General features: G+C 40.7%; 2 protein-coding genes across 8 annotated transcripts in view; one reads left to right on the forward strand and one right to left on the reverse strand.

Annotated features, from left to right (window-relative positions):
- Positions 1–138: 138 nt before the first annotated feature.
- On the reverse strand, positions 139–5,481 carry p2ry2.1 (purinergic receptor P2Y2, tandem duplicate 1). Of its 6 annotated transcripts, none has more exons than XM_046388846.1 (6): positions 5,270–5,479; positions 4,606–4,753; positions 2,633–2,986; positions 1,792–1,960; positions 1,225–1,570; positions 139–1,127 (listed from the first exon to the last, which is right to left on the reverse strand). In XM_046388846.1, exons 3-6 carry the CDS (start codon positions 2,967–2,969, stop codon positions 933–935), a joined length of 1,047 nt encoding a protein of 348 aa, XP_046244802.1. In that variant the 5' UTR covers positions 2,970–2,986; positions 4,606–4,753; positions 5,270–5,479; the 3' UTR covers positions 139–932. The 6 variants fall into 6 exon arrangements, with proteins under 6 accessions (XP_046244802.1, XP_046244801.1, XP_046244798.1 ...); XM_046388845.1 differs by having other exon boundaries at positions 5,263–5,479; XM_046388842.1 differs by lacking the exon at positions 4,606–4,753 and having other exon boundaries at positions 5,270–5,481.
- Positions 5,482–6,566: 1,085 nt separating this feature from the next.
- LOC124059080 (F-BAR and double SH3 domains protein 2-like) overlaps positions 6,567–12,611 on the forward strand; it is a 54,115-nt gene continuing 48,070 nt past the window's right edge. The window contains exons 1-2 of one of the 2 annotated variants that reach the window (XM_046388839.1): positions 6,567–6,911; positions 10,830–10,927. In XM_046388839.1, coding sequence (XP_046244795.1) covers positions 6,891–6,911; positions 10,830–10,927 — 119 coding nt within the window. In that variant the 5' untranslated portion in view covers positions 6,567–6,890. The remainder of the gene's footprint in view (positions 6,912–10,829; positions 10,928–12,611) is intronic. The other variant, XM_046388840.1, reaches the window with a different exon arrangement.

A 12,611-nucleotide genomic window follows, 5' to 3' on the forward strand; every position in this document is an offset into this window, starting at 1 on the left:
TCCTTTCAGGAGGTATGGTTCCAATAATCAGCGACTAACTAAGAGAGAGTAAGTGAACTGACATTAAAGGATGAAGTAATCCACACATGTTAAGCTCTGAAAATATCTTGCAAAAAAAAAAAAAAAGACAAATTAGAGTTGTTATATATGTAAATTTAACCAATACAGTGAAGTACAAGGAAAAAAAGATAAAAAACATATCACTGAAAACTGTTCTGTCAAAACTTAGAGATGTTTATTGTCATGTAATTTTTAATTCCTTCACATTTTTAGACACAAAGACACACACACGCAAACACACACACAAGATCAGGTTATTCAAAACAAGCCTTAAAAGCCAGAGGAGTGGCTGAACATGTGTGCCCTCTTTCTGTGGCCTGTGTGGCTTAGAGAAAGGTGAGCTGAGGAAAACCCGCTTGCTCCCATGCAGACATACAAACATCAGGTGCAGTAGTTGTCCACAGCTGTGGAACGCTTTTAGCTCTGTGCGATTATAGTGCAGCTTTTCAAACATAATGGGAGAAAAAAGATCTCTTTTTTAAAGGCTTTTAATGTCCTCGGTCAGGAATGCGCCACATGATTTAGATGTTTATTTCTAACCGTCAGCTATCATAGCAGTATTGTCAGTAATTGATTTTTAACATTTGGTCAAATCTCAACATGCACGTCTACTGGGTAATGATGGAAATCTGAATCAGTGTGCTCAACTGAGCTTTTTTGGCAGTCAAATAGGATTCTAAGAGTTTTACAGTCTTTCCCTGGTTTTAATTTTACAGTTGCTTCTTGGTAGGAAGCCCAACCCTCCAAAGTCCTGTGTTTGCTAAACACACACTGAATATTGAAAGCTGAGTTCTTGAAGCAGGTTTAGGGGAGTCTCGTCCACCAGAGGAGACCGGCAATAAGTACAGGAGTTGTCCCAGCAGAGAACCGGATCACAGTTGCGTTGTCGAGCACTGGTTCACACTTGCTGGTTTCAGTGTACCCTGCTTGTTTTTCTTGGTGAGGTTACTGCGAATATCCTGCCCAGCCAGAAAGTAAAGGATGGGATCCAGACAGCTGTTGGCGCTGGCAAAAGGTCGGGTCACCTTGTAGGCCACACTGGAGGCCTCCAACAACTTACAGCTGATCTGATGAACATATAAAGATGTTAGACACTTTTCAAGCCATTATAACTTTTCCTCTCTCTACATATATACACTTATAAAGAAAAGCGTTCATCCTCACCTGTGCTGGATTGACCTGCCTCAGGTATCGAAAAGAATAGTAAAGGCTCCTGGTGAGATGGAAAGGGAGGAAGCAGAGCATGAATGCTACCAGCACAATGATTATCATTTTCACTGACTTCTGCTTGGAACGGTGGGCTGTCAGGCCTCCCCTCTCGCCCTCATCTCCTCCGTCAGATCCCCAGCCAGGCTCTAGAAGCTTCCGCACCATGAGGCCATAGCACACCATCACCACCATGAAGGGCAGGGCAAACATGAGAACTGACACGATAGAGCTGTACACCAAGAAGTCATCAAAAAGCTCTGGGCTGGTGGTGTCATAGCAGATCCGCTCGGTGTCCACATCCCTGACAAAACAGAGAGAGATTTCAACAGTTTAGGATTATTAAATGATACTGCTGCCATGTTTGGCATTGAACTACAGAAAAAGAGATAGTGGTGATGTAAGAGAGGAAATTTGTTAGGTAGCAGGTTGGCTATTCATCCTAAGATAAGGTACTTGGCAAAAAATACAAAGAACGTGGATATTTAGAAAGAAAGAAAGAACAACATGACACAAATTATTCACCTAGTTCTTGAGAAGTAGAGGACAGGTGCCTGGCAGAATAAAACACAAGCCCACACTGCCACAGATACCAGCCTGGCCTGACGAGCGCTGACCCAGTAGAGGGAGCGGACTGGGTAGCAGATGCCAACGAACCGATGCAGACTGATACAGCACAGGAACAAAATGGAACCTGCAGGAATTACAGATTATGAGGTATGGTATGATCGCATGGTATCATAATGTATCGGAAAATATTGTGTCACGTCATGTTGACTTGTATAAACATTATATCAGTTTGAAACAACGCAATCGCAACCATCGAGTTGTTTCAAATTGTGTCATGTTGTGCTGTACCATATATTGTAAATCAATGTGGAATTTTCATTGTTTGTCACAGTCTGTCACACACAGTCTCACAAGCTGTATGTCTGAGAAAGATGAATTCAAATTTTTGATGTCATTGTAAATCAGTTTGAACAAAAGTTTATTGAAAATTACATCAAAATTCTTCTTATTGTATGACATCCTGCAGTTCTTTGATGTATTGTGCAGGATCTGACACTGACAATGACACTGTACTTATTCATACTGTATTGTGCCATGCTGTATCACACCACATCATAGCCTAGAGTATCTTATTGTATCATAGCACTGCATATTGTGTCATGTCATATTGTATCTTACCATAGCGGATCATTTGGTAGCCCAGTGTAGTGTATAGCCTAGTGTAGCATACTGTGCTGTATTGCAGCACAGTGTAGCCTAGTGTTGCATGGCTTTGTGCAGCACATTGTGTCATAGTGCGTAGTTCATCATGCTGCCATAATTGTTTGTATGGGTCTGTGCCATACCACAACTGTACCATATAAGTTGGCGTAAAACAGGAAGCGTATGAGCTTGCAGAAGGGTTCGCTGAAGGGCCAGTCATTCTCATCTGCGTAGTAATAGATGAGGAAGGGCAGAGTGAGGATGTAGAGAGTGTCGCACATCGTCAGGTTGAACATGTAGATAGTGGAGGGCTTCCAGCGTTTGGTGCGAAACAAAATCACATACAATGCTGTGGCGTTCAGAGCCAGACCAACTACAAAGACCAGGGCATAGCTGACAGGAAGGAGAATATATTTAAAATCCTCTTGAAATTTGCAGTAGAAGGCGCTGGCATTAATCAGATCGATCTTGTTGCTGTCAAAGGTGGCCATCTTGATTTTGAGAACACCTGAGGAAAAGATAAGTACAAAAGAATAGATTATAAATATGATGCATTTTGAATGAAGAGATATTTTACCTATCTAACCATGAAGAAGCTATCACACTCACAGAAACAGAACATGTGGAGACACAGGAAATGGGTATGATCACAAGACACATTACATTTTAAGATGCTTTGACTCATCCGCTTTGGCATGCCTTGGCAGCACAACCCAGTTAAAGCTATGCCATCCTCAAGCATAAGTGAGATACCCATTTCACAATCAGTTTTACACAATCCAGTTTGTAGCTTGAGTCATCCCATTTTAAAGACATTGTGCATTTCATAGAAAGTCATTTTTTAAGGCTGACTTGTTTAAATTGCTTTTTTCTTCCTGAGTAAATGAGAGAAGAATTGTTGGCGATAGAGAGAAGAGAAGAGGGTACTTAAACGGTGGCACCCATTTTAAATCATAGCTGATTAAATCCACTTTCTGGTGGAATAAGACACTGTGTGAATATAGAACGATGTGGGTTTTCTGGCTAAAATAGGGCAGTACTATATATGTGTGTAACAGGATTTACTGTTCCACCACCTGGTCCAACAGGTTTACATAATAAGGCATCATGACATTTTGACACCACATCTCAGAGGATTATTGAAATGATTGAAAAATGCAGTCTAAACTTGTCGCCTCTTCTTTCTCCTCCCCCTTAAAGAAAACAACTCTAAATATCACATCTTAGCAAATCGGAGCTGCAGAAGATTCAAACAAGATTTCACACAAACATGTGTGGCAACAACTTTTTACAAAACTTTTGGGGCAGCTGTGTTCTCAAGCAAGAAAAACAGCACTCTTTCTGGCAGTTTGCGTGTCAGAGTTTTCCAAAACCTCATGTCTGCGAGAGGGAGAGACAGAGGAATAACTTTTTAACTCAAACCAGACCTTGTTTTGAACCCTGTTCGAACCTTTCTTTTGGTTTTACTTATTATGCACGCTACATTGTTGTCTCACCTAACTTTAGTCTAATTTCTTTTCCTCTACAAATCTGTCTGTTAATATGACAAACTCCAGTTCAAACCATTTATGTAAATGCATGTGACTCAGCACGGCGCCTTAAAGACTTGCATGCAAATGAGACAGTAGACAGCAAACTTACTTGTTTCTCAGTTGACTGATGAGTTAACCTACAGCATGCGCTGTTTTTCTTTCTCTCTGACATTATTTCCTCTTTGTCCAAAACATTGCTGCTTGCTCACTGTGTACCCTTTGCTCTTTTCTCTTCAAAACAGCTGCAAGTTAAATTTAACAGATAACAGACCTGAGACCGACGGCCCCTTTTGTAGTCCCCCCAAATTCTTCTGATCTGCTGAGTGCATGCCATGCTATACCAAACTGAGCACAACTTACTGTTCATCAATATAGTAGCTTGTGTTATGTCTTTTTAAACAGGCTGTGCAAAAAATATTCACACTGGGTGCCTAAAAAGCATATTAAAGACTTGTTCCCCATAGACAAAACCCCTAAAACATATGAAATTACTCACACTGGCTGTCCTTGGTTCACCATCCTATGTAATATACATCCTCATTCTCAAGAGCAGATACAGTGTGTGTCAGAGTGGTGTTAATGGTTGAATGCTTACCTAAGATACTTCGGTGGGTGAAAACTTGTGGAGGTGTGTGCCTGCCTGACAGGCTGCAGCCTGTATATAGTGCGTCAACAGGCCTGAGGCTGTTGGTCTCTCTTTGTCAAACGGACAGTGACTAGGACAAGGTATTCACCATCTTAAACTGAAATATTTATTTAAAATGAAAACTCAGCGAGACATAATTTTAAAAAATCAGTAGTTCTTTAATCCTATTGAGACAAACACATGCAACCATTAGGCCCACTGGGTTAAATATAGATCTATGTGATTCTTATTACCATTTCTTTTTCTCTGTAACCTAGCTTTTGATAGCAAAAGGGAATTAGAAAAGAATCTTATTACAATAGCTGTTTTTCAACCACCTTTTGAAGTAAATCTTAATACAAAAGCACAGCTGCTATCATAAAGATTTTGTAAGCGCTTTGTAAGTGATATTGCCACGCAGCCTTTGTGTCCTCATCAAAATACAATGTTCCCAAGAGCCATGCAGACAAACAACATGAATTTTACAACACCGATACGCAAAGAATATCAAAGATAATCCATGACTTGTCACATTTCTAGAAAATATGCAATCTGTGAGTAGAAAGTAACCATTTATGCTCTTCTTTGCACTTTCAACTGAAATACTTTTACTGTAAAGCGTCTTACCTTTTACCTTGTGTATGGATAAAGGAAATACAGATGCTCCTAAGAGGAATCATAAACCAAAAGCATCCTGGCAAGATCCTAACAAATACAATATGATACAACGACTGTCAGCCATTTTCTTCTGTGCCACTGGCCCGAAGGGATGTGTGTTGTTGTTAATAGATGTGTTTGTTTTCTCTAAATGCCAGCGTGTGTGCATGTGTTTCAATATATGTGTTAGTTTGAGTGTTATACTGAGAAGAAAGGTGAGAAGGAGTACTTAATGTCTTACCTGTTCCAGAAACTCTATGTATTAATGATTACACAGCCCTTAACCTTAACCTTGACCATGGCACGTAGGAGACACAAAGCAAAATACTTTTTTGTAAGACACCGTTGTTTGCCAACCATATAACAAAATATTGTAGAATGACATTGGTTGAACCAACAATGCGAGAAGAAGAATTTGTGACCAGGAATAACACTGACTGCATTTGTTCCCATCAGTAACACTGTAGTCTTAACCTTGAGAGGTTTGAGCAATTTTAGTTTCCCCTATGCACTTATTATACACTTACTTGCAGGCTGCATAAATACATGCAGCCAACTTATTACCAGGGTTTCAGACAGTGTTCACTGTAATGTTCACTCAGCCCAAACTTCCATTGAGCCCAATGACCTTGTTTTTTCCTGCCTATTCGCTGTAAGCCCTATGCCATGGATTTTTTAAAAGCACCCTATAGCCTACTATAAATTAGTTTAATAAATTTTGAAATGCATTATTAATTTATGGCTCAGTGCTTATTTTGGTGAATGTGTGATACCATATGCATATTATAATTTATTGTGACAGGTTGAAAATAATTTTTCAACTTGTCAGGATTAAAAATCTAAAATTGGGTAAGATGTTTTTTTAAACGAATTTTTTAATCACTCGTTTTAAATAATGTTTTATTCGTCCCAACCCCTGATCGATTTTTCCTCGATCGACTGCGGTTTCTTGTTGCTATGCAGGTCTGCGGGACGCAGCCTCCTGTCAGTGTCAGGCTTTTCTCCTTGAGCGAGGCTCGGGAAAACAAAAAAAAGGACAAATAGTCCTGTTTTGTAGTTACCGTCCTTCTTCTCCCCTTATTTAATGTGAAACACATTTGCACAAGTGTTAATCGAGGTTGCTGTCGACGCCAGGCGAGAAAAGGCATAACAAAAAGGATGTCTTTCTGCTGCCGGTGTTTCTCATCACTGACCGGGTGCTATTCCGTTTCTGGCCACTTCGGGGAGCCGTTGAGCTTAGTTGCTGAATGGGGTTCCCCGTTAATAGCCCCCCCCCCACCTCCTTTTACCTCTTCCCTGTCTGCTCTTCTGCTCCACAACACTGTACAGCACACACTAGTCCTTGGTTGTGGCAGTAACAAACACAAGTGTATTCAGTCTTTCCTCGTAGCTTCAGTTTCTACCCTGCATAAACCAGCCATTTATCATCAATCATGGCCGCCGGAGTACAAATTTAACTCTCGTCTTTCCTCCCTGTCGTCTTGAGGGGAGGATTTTTGTTTGAGAAAACAAAACATCAGTCCCACGCTGATTTGGATTTCCTCTTGGAATTACAATACATCTCACGAGGGAAATACCATTCATGTCAATACTCCAAAATGCAGCCGCCGCCGAGGAAGGTGAGTTATTTCGTGAGTCCGTTATGTTTTAGCTGGGCTGTACAGACAATGACAGATAAGAGTGTAGTAACCGTAGCTGTGGATATTGTGTTTTACTAACCACACAATGCGCGTCTGATGCTACAGGCTTAAGAAAATTAAAGGGGGGGAAAAAGACATTTGCTAGCCATTAGCAGCGTTTGCTAGCTAGGTTAGTCAGTAACCTAGTGACATTAATGTGCATCTGTCCAGCGTGAGCCGTCAAACGTCAAATAACGTTAGCTAAAAACCGCTAGGTGTGCTAACATGAGACGATTTGCACAAAGCACCAGCCCGTGTTAGTAATGGAGTATGATATTGTGATTGTCCTTTTAATACGTACTGTTGTAGCAGTAACTTTAAATGAAAAACAGAGGGCATTTGTATGTTAACTTATGGCAGTAACATTATGGCTAGAAACACTACAGTAATTAATGCAGTCCAAAATGTGCCATCCGTGTCGTGTAGCGCCGGCGTTATTCTTGCTAATTAATACATGGTGGAATTGTGACAACTGAAAGCATAACTGAAGCTGTCGTCTCTCCACGTTGTGACGCTTCTTGTCTGAAAGGAAGACAGTCAGTCCGTCCAGGGTCACATCATTTCATCAAAGCCTGAGCTGACAAAACATACACACACGCACAGACTGAGGAGACATGCTGGCAGAGCCATATCTGATACTGAGTTATCGATTCTGTATGGGCTGAGAAAAAAAAATCCCACAGTCCCCTATAGCTTGGTACCCAAGCTTTAATGTGGGTGGTGTGAGGGTGTGATGAAGTTGCTTGTCCATTGCTTTTTACGTGTGCGTGTATGTGTGTATATGTGTTGTCCTGAAATAGATGCATGAGAGCCAATTAGCCTGCTGTGAACCTCTGCACAGTTTTCCTCTTAATTACCACATATTCCCCCAGTGCCGTTTATGCTCTGGGTTTCTACATGCAAACTGGCCCTGAACATGTCATATCATGTCTGTAAAACACACACACACACACACACACACACACTTGAACTGGTCCTTTCATCACTGAGGCAGCAGAGACATCTGTGGTTGTCTTCTCTCGCTGTGTGTCTGTGATCAGGTGATTATGGTCATATTCATTTAGTAAGATGCCAGCTGTCAGTATCTTTCCCATTCAAATTGATGTGCAAATACTTTCACAAATAAAACAGAATTTGCAAGATACTGATGTGTTACCCCCTTCCAATGTGTCTGGCACACTCAGTACACTCAGCTCACAGCATCACAGCCAAAGATCAGACTGTTGGCAGCTAATAATTTCTCTCCCAGTGCGACATATAGCCCCTTAAGTGTTGTGTCTGTGTCTCAGCACATCGGCTTACAGATCGAACTTGTTTGGCTCTCATATATTAGATTTATGTTGTTTAAATTAAAGTTGACTGCTAATGAGGTGGGAAAATATGGTGGGACAATATGATAATCTATCTATCTAAAGTAATATTAAAGTTATGTTGAGACTGTATCAAAGAAGCATTGGCTCAACTCTGTAGTATTTTTTGAAGGGAGTATTTTATGGAGCTCTTGTATTGATATGTGTTACTTTACATTTTAAGTTATTTTATTACGATTGGACAATAAATCTAAAGTATCATCAGTGTTTTGCCATACCAAGTCATACCATACCAACCATGCTTACTGATTTCAGAATTTAGCTACATAACCAATGGCATCTAACAGGACATTCAACCAATGAATCAGTGAACACCCCAGTGTTTTTAACTGGTCAGACTGTAAGTAAACATCATAAACATATCAGAAGCGAGCTGTCGTGTTAAAAAGGACACACATGCGCTTTTGTACACTCATTGAAGTGAATTTCATCAGTTATCTTGATATAGATTTTAGGTCACATCGCCTCACTCCAGTTGTGGTTTTGTTTTCTGCTCACACATGCGTAAGCATGGTAAAAATACATGCATGATGTTTCGGTTACGTAACAGGAACCACTTTTTTTTAACATATACACCTGCCTGCTGCCACAAACCTGTCACCTGCCACAAAGCCTGCTGCCTGAGTTCTTTTCCTTAAACATACAGAATATTTCTTTTGCTTTGCCTCACAATGAACTTTTCCATAACCAGTCTTTTCGAGTGTTGCTCTCCCCCTCTTCTCACTGACCATCTCTTTCTCAGTCTCGCCGTCTTCTCTTCTCTCCCATATTTCCCAGTCCCACTTAATCATCCATCATATTCTTCCCCACTTGTCCTCTGATTTTGTCTCCCCATCTCTGTGTCGTACCTCTGTGTCACCCTTTGCCCCCTCTCCCCCCTATGGTGTCCGATGAGTGATAGAAGGTGAAATCAAGTGAAGTCATTTTGCCCTGATAATGTTATGAACCGCTCCCTCCTTATCTTCAAAGACACAGCACATGAAAGAAAAGAGCTCTGCAGTGTGTGTGTGTGTGTGTTAGTGTTAGCCAGTGTAGTGTGTGCTGTGTTGTTGATTGTTTAGTCTAGAACACTCATGAATTTGCCCACTGTTACTCTGGTGAATAGCCGATGACATTCACCCGACAATACACAATGACCATCACAGTGAGTCTGTGTGTGTGTTTTGTTTTGTGTACTTTGTGTACTTATTAAAAGTGAGCTCTCTCTGTTTTTGCACAAGGCTGAGTGGGTTATAACCCCACGTCTGACCACCTAAATGAGTTTGTGTAGGAGTCAATACAATTAGCATCTTCCCCTAATGCACATGGAGTCTGTCTGTTCCTAAATGCTGTTATGGGCTGTTAAATGTCTTCAGTCACCCTGACTGCACAAAGCCTCGTTCAGTCTGTCCAAAAGTCTGACAAAACCTGAACTCTGATTGTTACATTGATGGATTACTGATGGGAGTGTGTGTATGTGCATTATCCTTTCAGGTGATTCTAGAGCTGAACACAGTGACAGGTGATTGGCAGTTAGAGTGGCCAATAGGGGTTAAATTGTGTGTGTGTCTGTCTGTATGGAAGCCACAGTGACTCAGGAGCCAAAATCTTTGACGCTAATATAAAAAAAAGACATCCAGACATGAGCTGTACCCCTCTTTTGCACAATCTGTATGTCAGGGCTAAGAAAATCCACCTGACTTTCTCTGTTTTGATCTCCATCATCTCCTTTGTGATAAATTCAGTGAAAGAAATCACAACAGAATAATAGTTTTTACTTGCATGTGCTTAATATTTTTCTCAGTACATTTAGTGAATTTTGGGGAACTTCAGGATGATAATTGTTTATGTAATTTTATCATACAAACCTTTCAAATATTTACTCTTTCTAGCTTTTCAAATGTGAGAATTTACTGTTTTACTGTTTTACACTTACTGTGTTACATATTATTTTGAATTTTTTCCTGTTTGATGGATGAAAAAAGAAGATATCTCCTTGGACTCTCAAACCTCCAAAGACATTTCATAGATATTGCTTTAGAAAATATTTTTAGTTTCAGTCCATCTGGACAATATTGCTGTGGTGTCCTGTTTGTGTGTGACTTTCAATGATTTCATGCAACATTTAATCTACCAATGGATGAGTGATATGGCCACTGAGAAAAAAAATCATAATCAATTATTAATGTGTAGATCTCCTGCACGCAGGTAGTGGTACACTGAACTCTTTCACAACCAGAAAAAAACTATAAAACAATATTTTAGCTCTTTTATTATAACCAATATCTCAGCTGATATCAGTTTTTGTTATCTCATTAGTGATAGTATCAATATGGAAAGGTCAATAACTTGTTGTAGAGTTGGGTTTGCTGCAAGTGAATATGAGCCACATATTTATATATTTTTGTTTGTTTGTTTTGTTTTAAACAAGACACTAAGACACTTGCTCAGCAGACGAATGAATACATCTCAAATCTTGAACTTGATGTGTCTTTTATATCTCCTCCAGGTCAAAGTGACACAGGAGCTGAAAAACACACACACAGAGCAGATGACAAGACTGCACTTTAAACACCAGACCGAATGTGACCTGCTGGAAGACATGAGGTATGAACACATCTGTAGTACACGCATGTACTAACAGTTCTCATTGTGAGGAACACACTCAGTAACTGCCAGATGATTTTAAATCTAGTCATTATTGCTGACTATGTTGTGCACATCATGCATGCATGCACACTGCCATGCGTGGACGCTGCCATGCATAAAAAGAAAGAAAGAAACAGCTAATGAGTGAGGGAGGAGTGACATGGGAAAGAAAAAAGAGGAGGAGTATTGTCATATTCCAGCTTTTTGAGAAGGACAAAGGGTCGGGAAAATGACGAAGGAATTTCCTGCTGCCCTGTTTTTTGCTCTTCGTCTCTGTTTCTTTCTTCCTCTCTTTCTTTTCCAAATTTCATTTTGTACCTTTCTGACCTCCTTTCCGTCTCCCTCGGTTGCATTTTTTAAGTCTCTCTTTTGACAGGCACTTTTTGTCTGTCTCCATATCTCTCTTTTTCATTTTGGCTCAGCTGTGTTTAGTCATGACGTGTGTGAGTCTGGCAGTTTTCCCTTTTGGATTTGGCAATGGGAGGAAACCCTGGTTCCTTCACACGCTCTCATTTTCTGTGTTGACTAAGCATTGATTATTTATGACAGCAAAATCTCTAATACTGTCTGCTTCATCCCTGTCTTCCTGTCCTTTTCTAACTTTCACACTTTCTCTACCTCTTTTCTCTCTCCGTGACTTCCCTCTCATTCCTCCCTCTTTCTCCTCCTCTCGCTCTCGGGGGCAGCTCCAGCTGTTTGAGAACAGATTGCCTTGTTGCTGCTGGGTTTTGGAGAGTGATCAAGGCTCTGGTCTCACTTGTGGGAGAGAGGGAGAGCCAGTTTAACATATGCAACCACAATTTGTTAGTTCTTTCAGTTTGCGAGGTATGGAGCTACACACCACTGGGTAAAGGTCTTCAGAATGCCTTTGTCACCCTCATATGTGAAAGATGCCTCCTGCAGTGTTTTCTCAGTATGTTCCACTAGACTGTTATGTCCTGTAATTATTTCTGATCAGACGTTCTCGTGCTGGTGAAATCAGGAGCAGCAGGGTGGTGCAGTGATGAGGGAGACTGATTTTTTTGGACTCAAAGCCCCTGCAGCACCGAGCGTGTGCATTGTTGCTATGTCCTTAGGCAAGACACTGAGGTCCCACTAGTTTTTCTGTTGGTGATATGGCTCTCATCTAGATATTTTTAAGATCAGAAAATTTAGGATTATGTGAAAGTCACATCATGAGTTCACATGAGAGCGAGATGGTTATTCAGTACACAGTGACTTTGACCATTGTTGCTGTTGTCAGCACCACTTGTCTTTTCAGCAGAGTAGAACCTGAGGTGCTAATGGGCAGCAGCTGGACAAACTGTCAGCTGTCTACACCAGTGTAACGGAAATGACTGATCTGTCATAGTTTTTATGTAGCCCACATGAGAAGGGTACAGGATGGAAAGGGGCATTGTTTTGATCAGTTTTTGTGTGTGCTCACTGAAGCTTTATAGAGACAGACTGTAGTTAAACTAGACAGCTCATAGTGGACCACAGTGGTCCTTTATCAGTGCAGTAGATGTGCAACATCAGTCATTTGAGGAGTTTTTATTAGTATTGCAGCTGCGGCGTGGCTGATTTGACTAAGCCAGTACCTTACTGGGACTCCAAGCTCTGGCTCTTGTAACAAATGTCGCCTAACTTAAATGTTAATAAT

This window comes from Scatophagus argus, chromosome 5, assembly GCF_020382885.2.
Source record: "Scatophagus argus isolate fScaArg1 chromosome 5, fScaArg1.pri, whole genome shotgun sequence".
Taxonomy (NCBI): domain Eukaryota; kingdom Metazoa; phylum Chordata; class Actinopteri; family Scatophagidae; genus Scatophagus; species Scatophagus argus.

Coding starts and splice junctions, on each gene's coding strand:
- p2ry2.1 (XM_046388842.1), bottom strand. CDS start 5,315: ATGATTCCTCTTAGGAGCATCTGTATTTCCTTTATCCATACACAAG. Junction 1,961..2,632: donor GTTTTACGCCAACTTATATG/GTACAGTTGTGG, acceptor TAATTCCTGCAG/GTTCCATTTTGTTCCTGTGC. Junction 1,128..1,224: donor GGCAGGTCAATCCAGCACAG/GTGAGGATGAAC, acceptor TATGTTCATCAG/ATCAGCTGTAAGTTGTTGGA.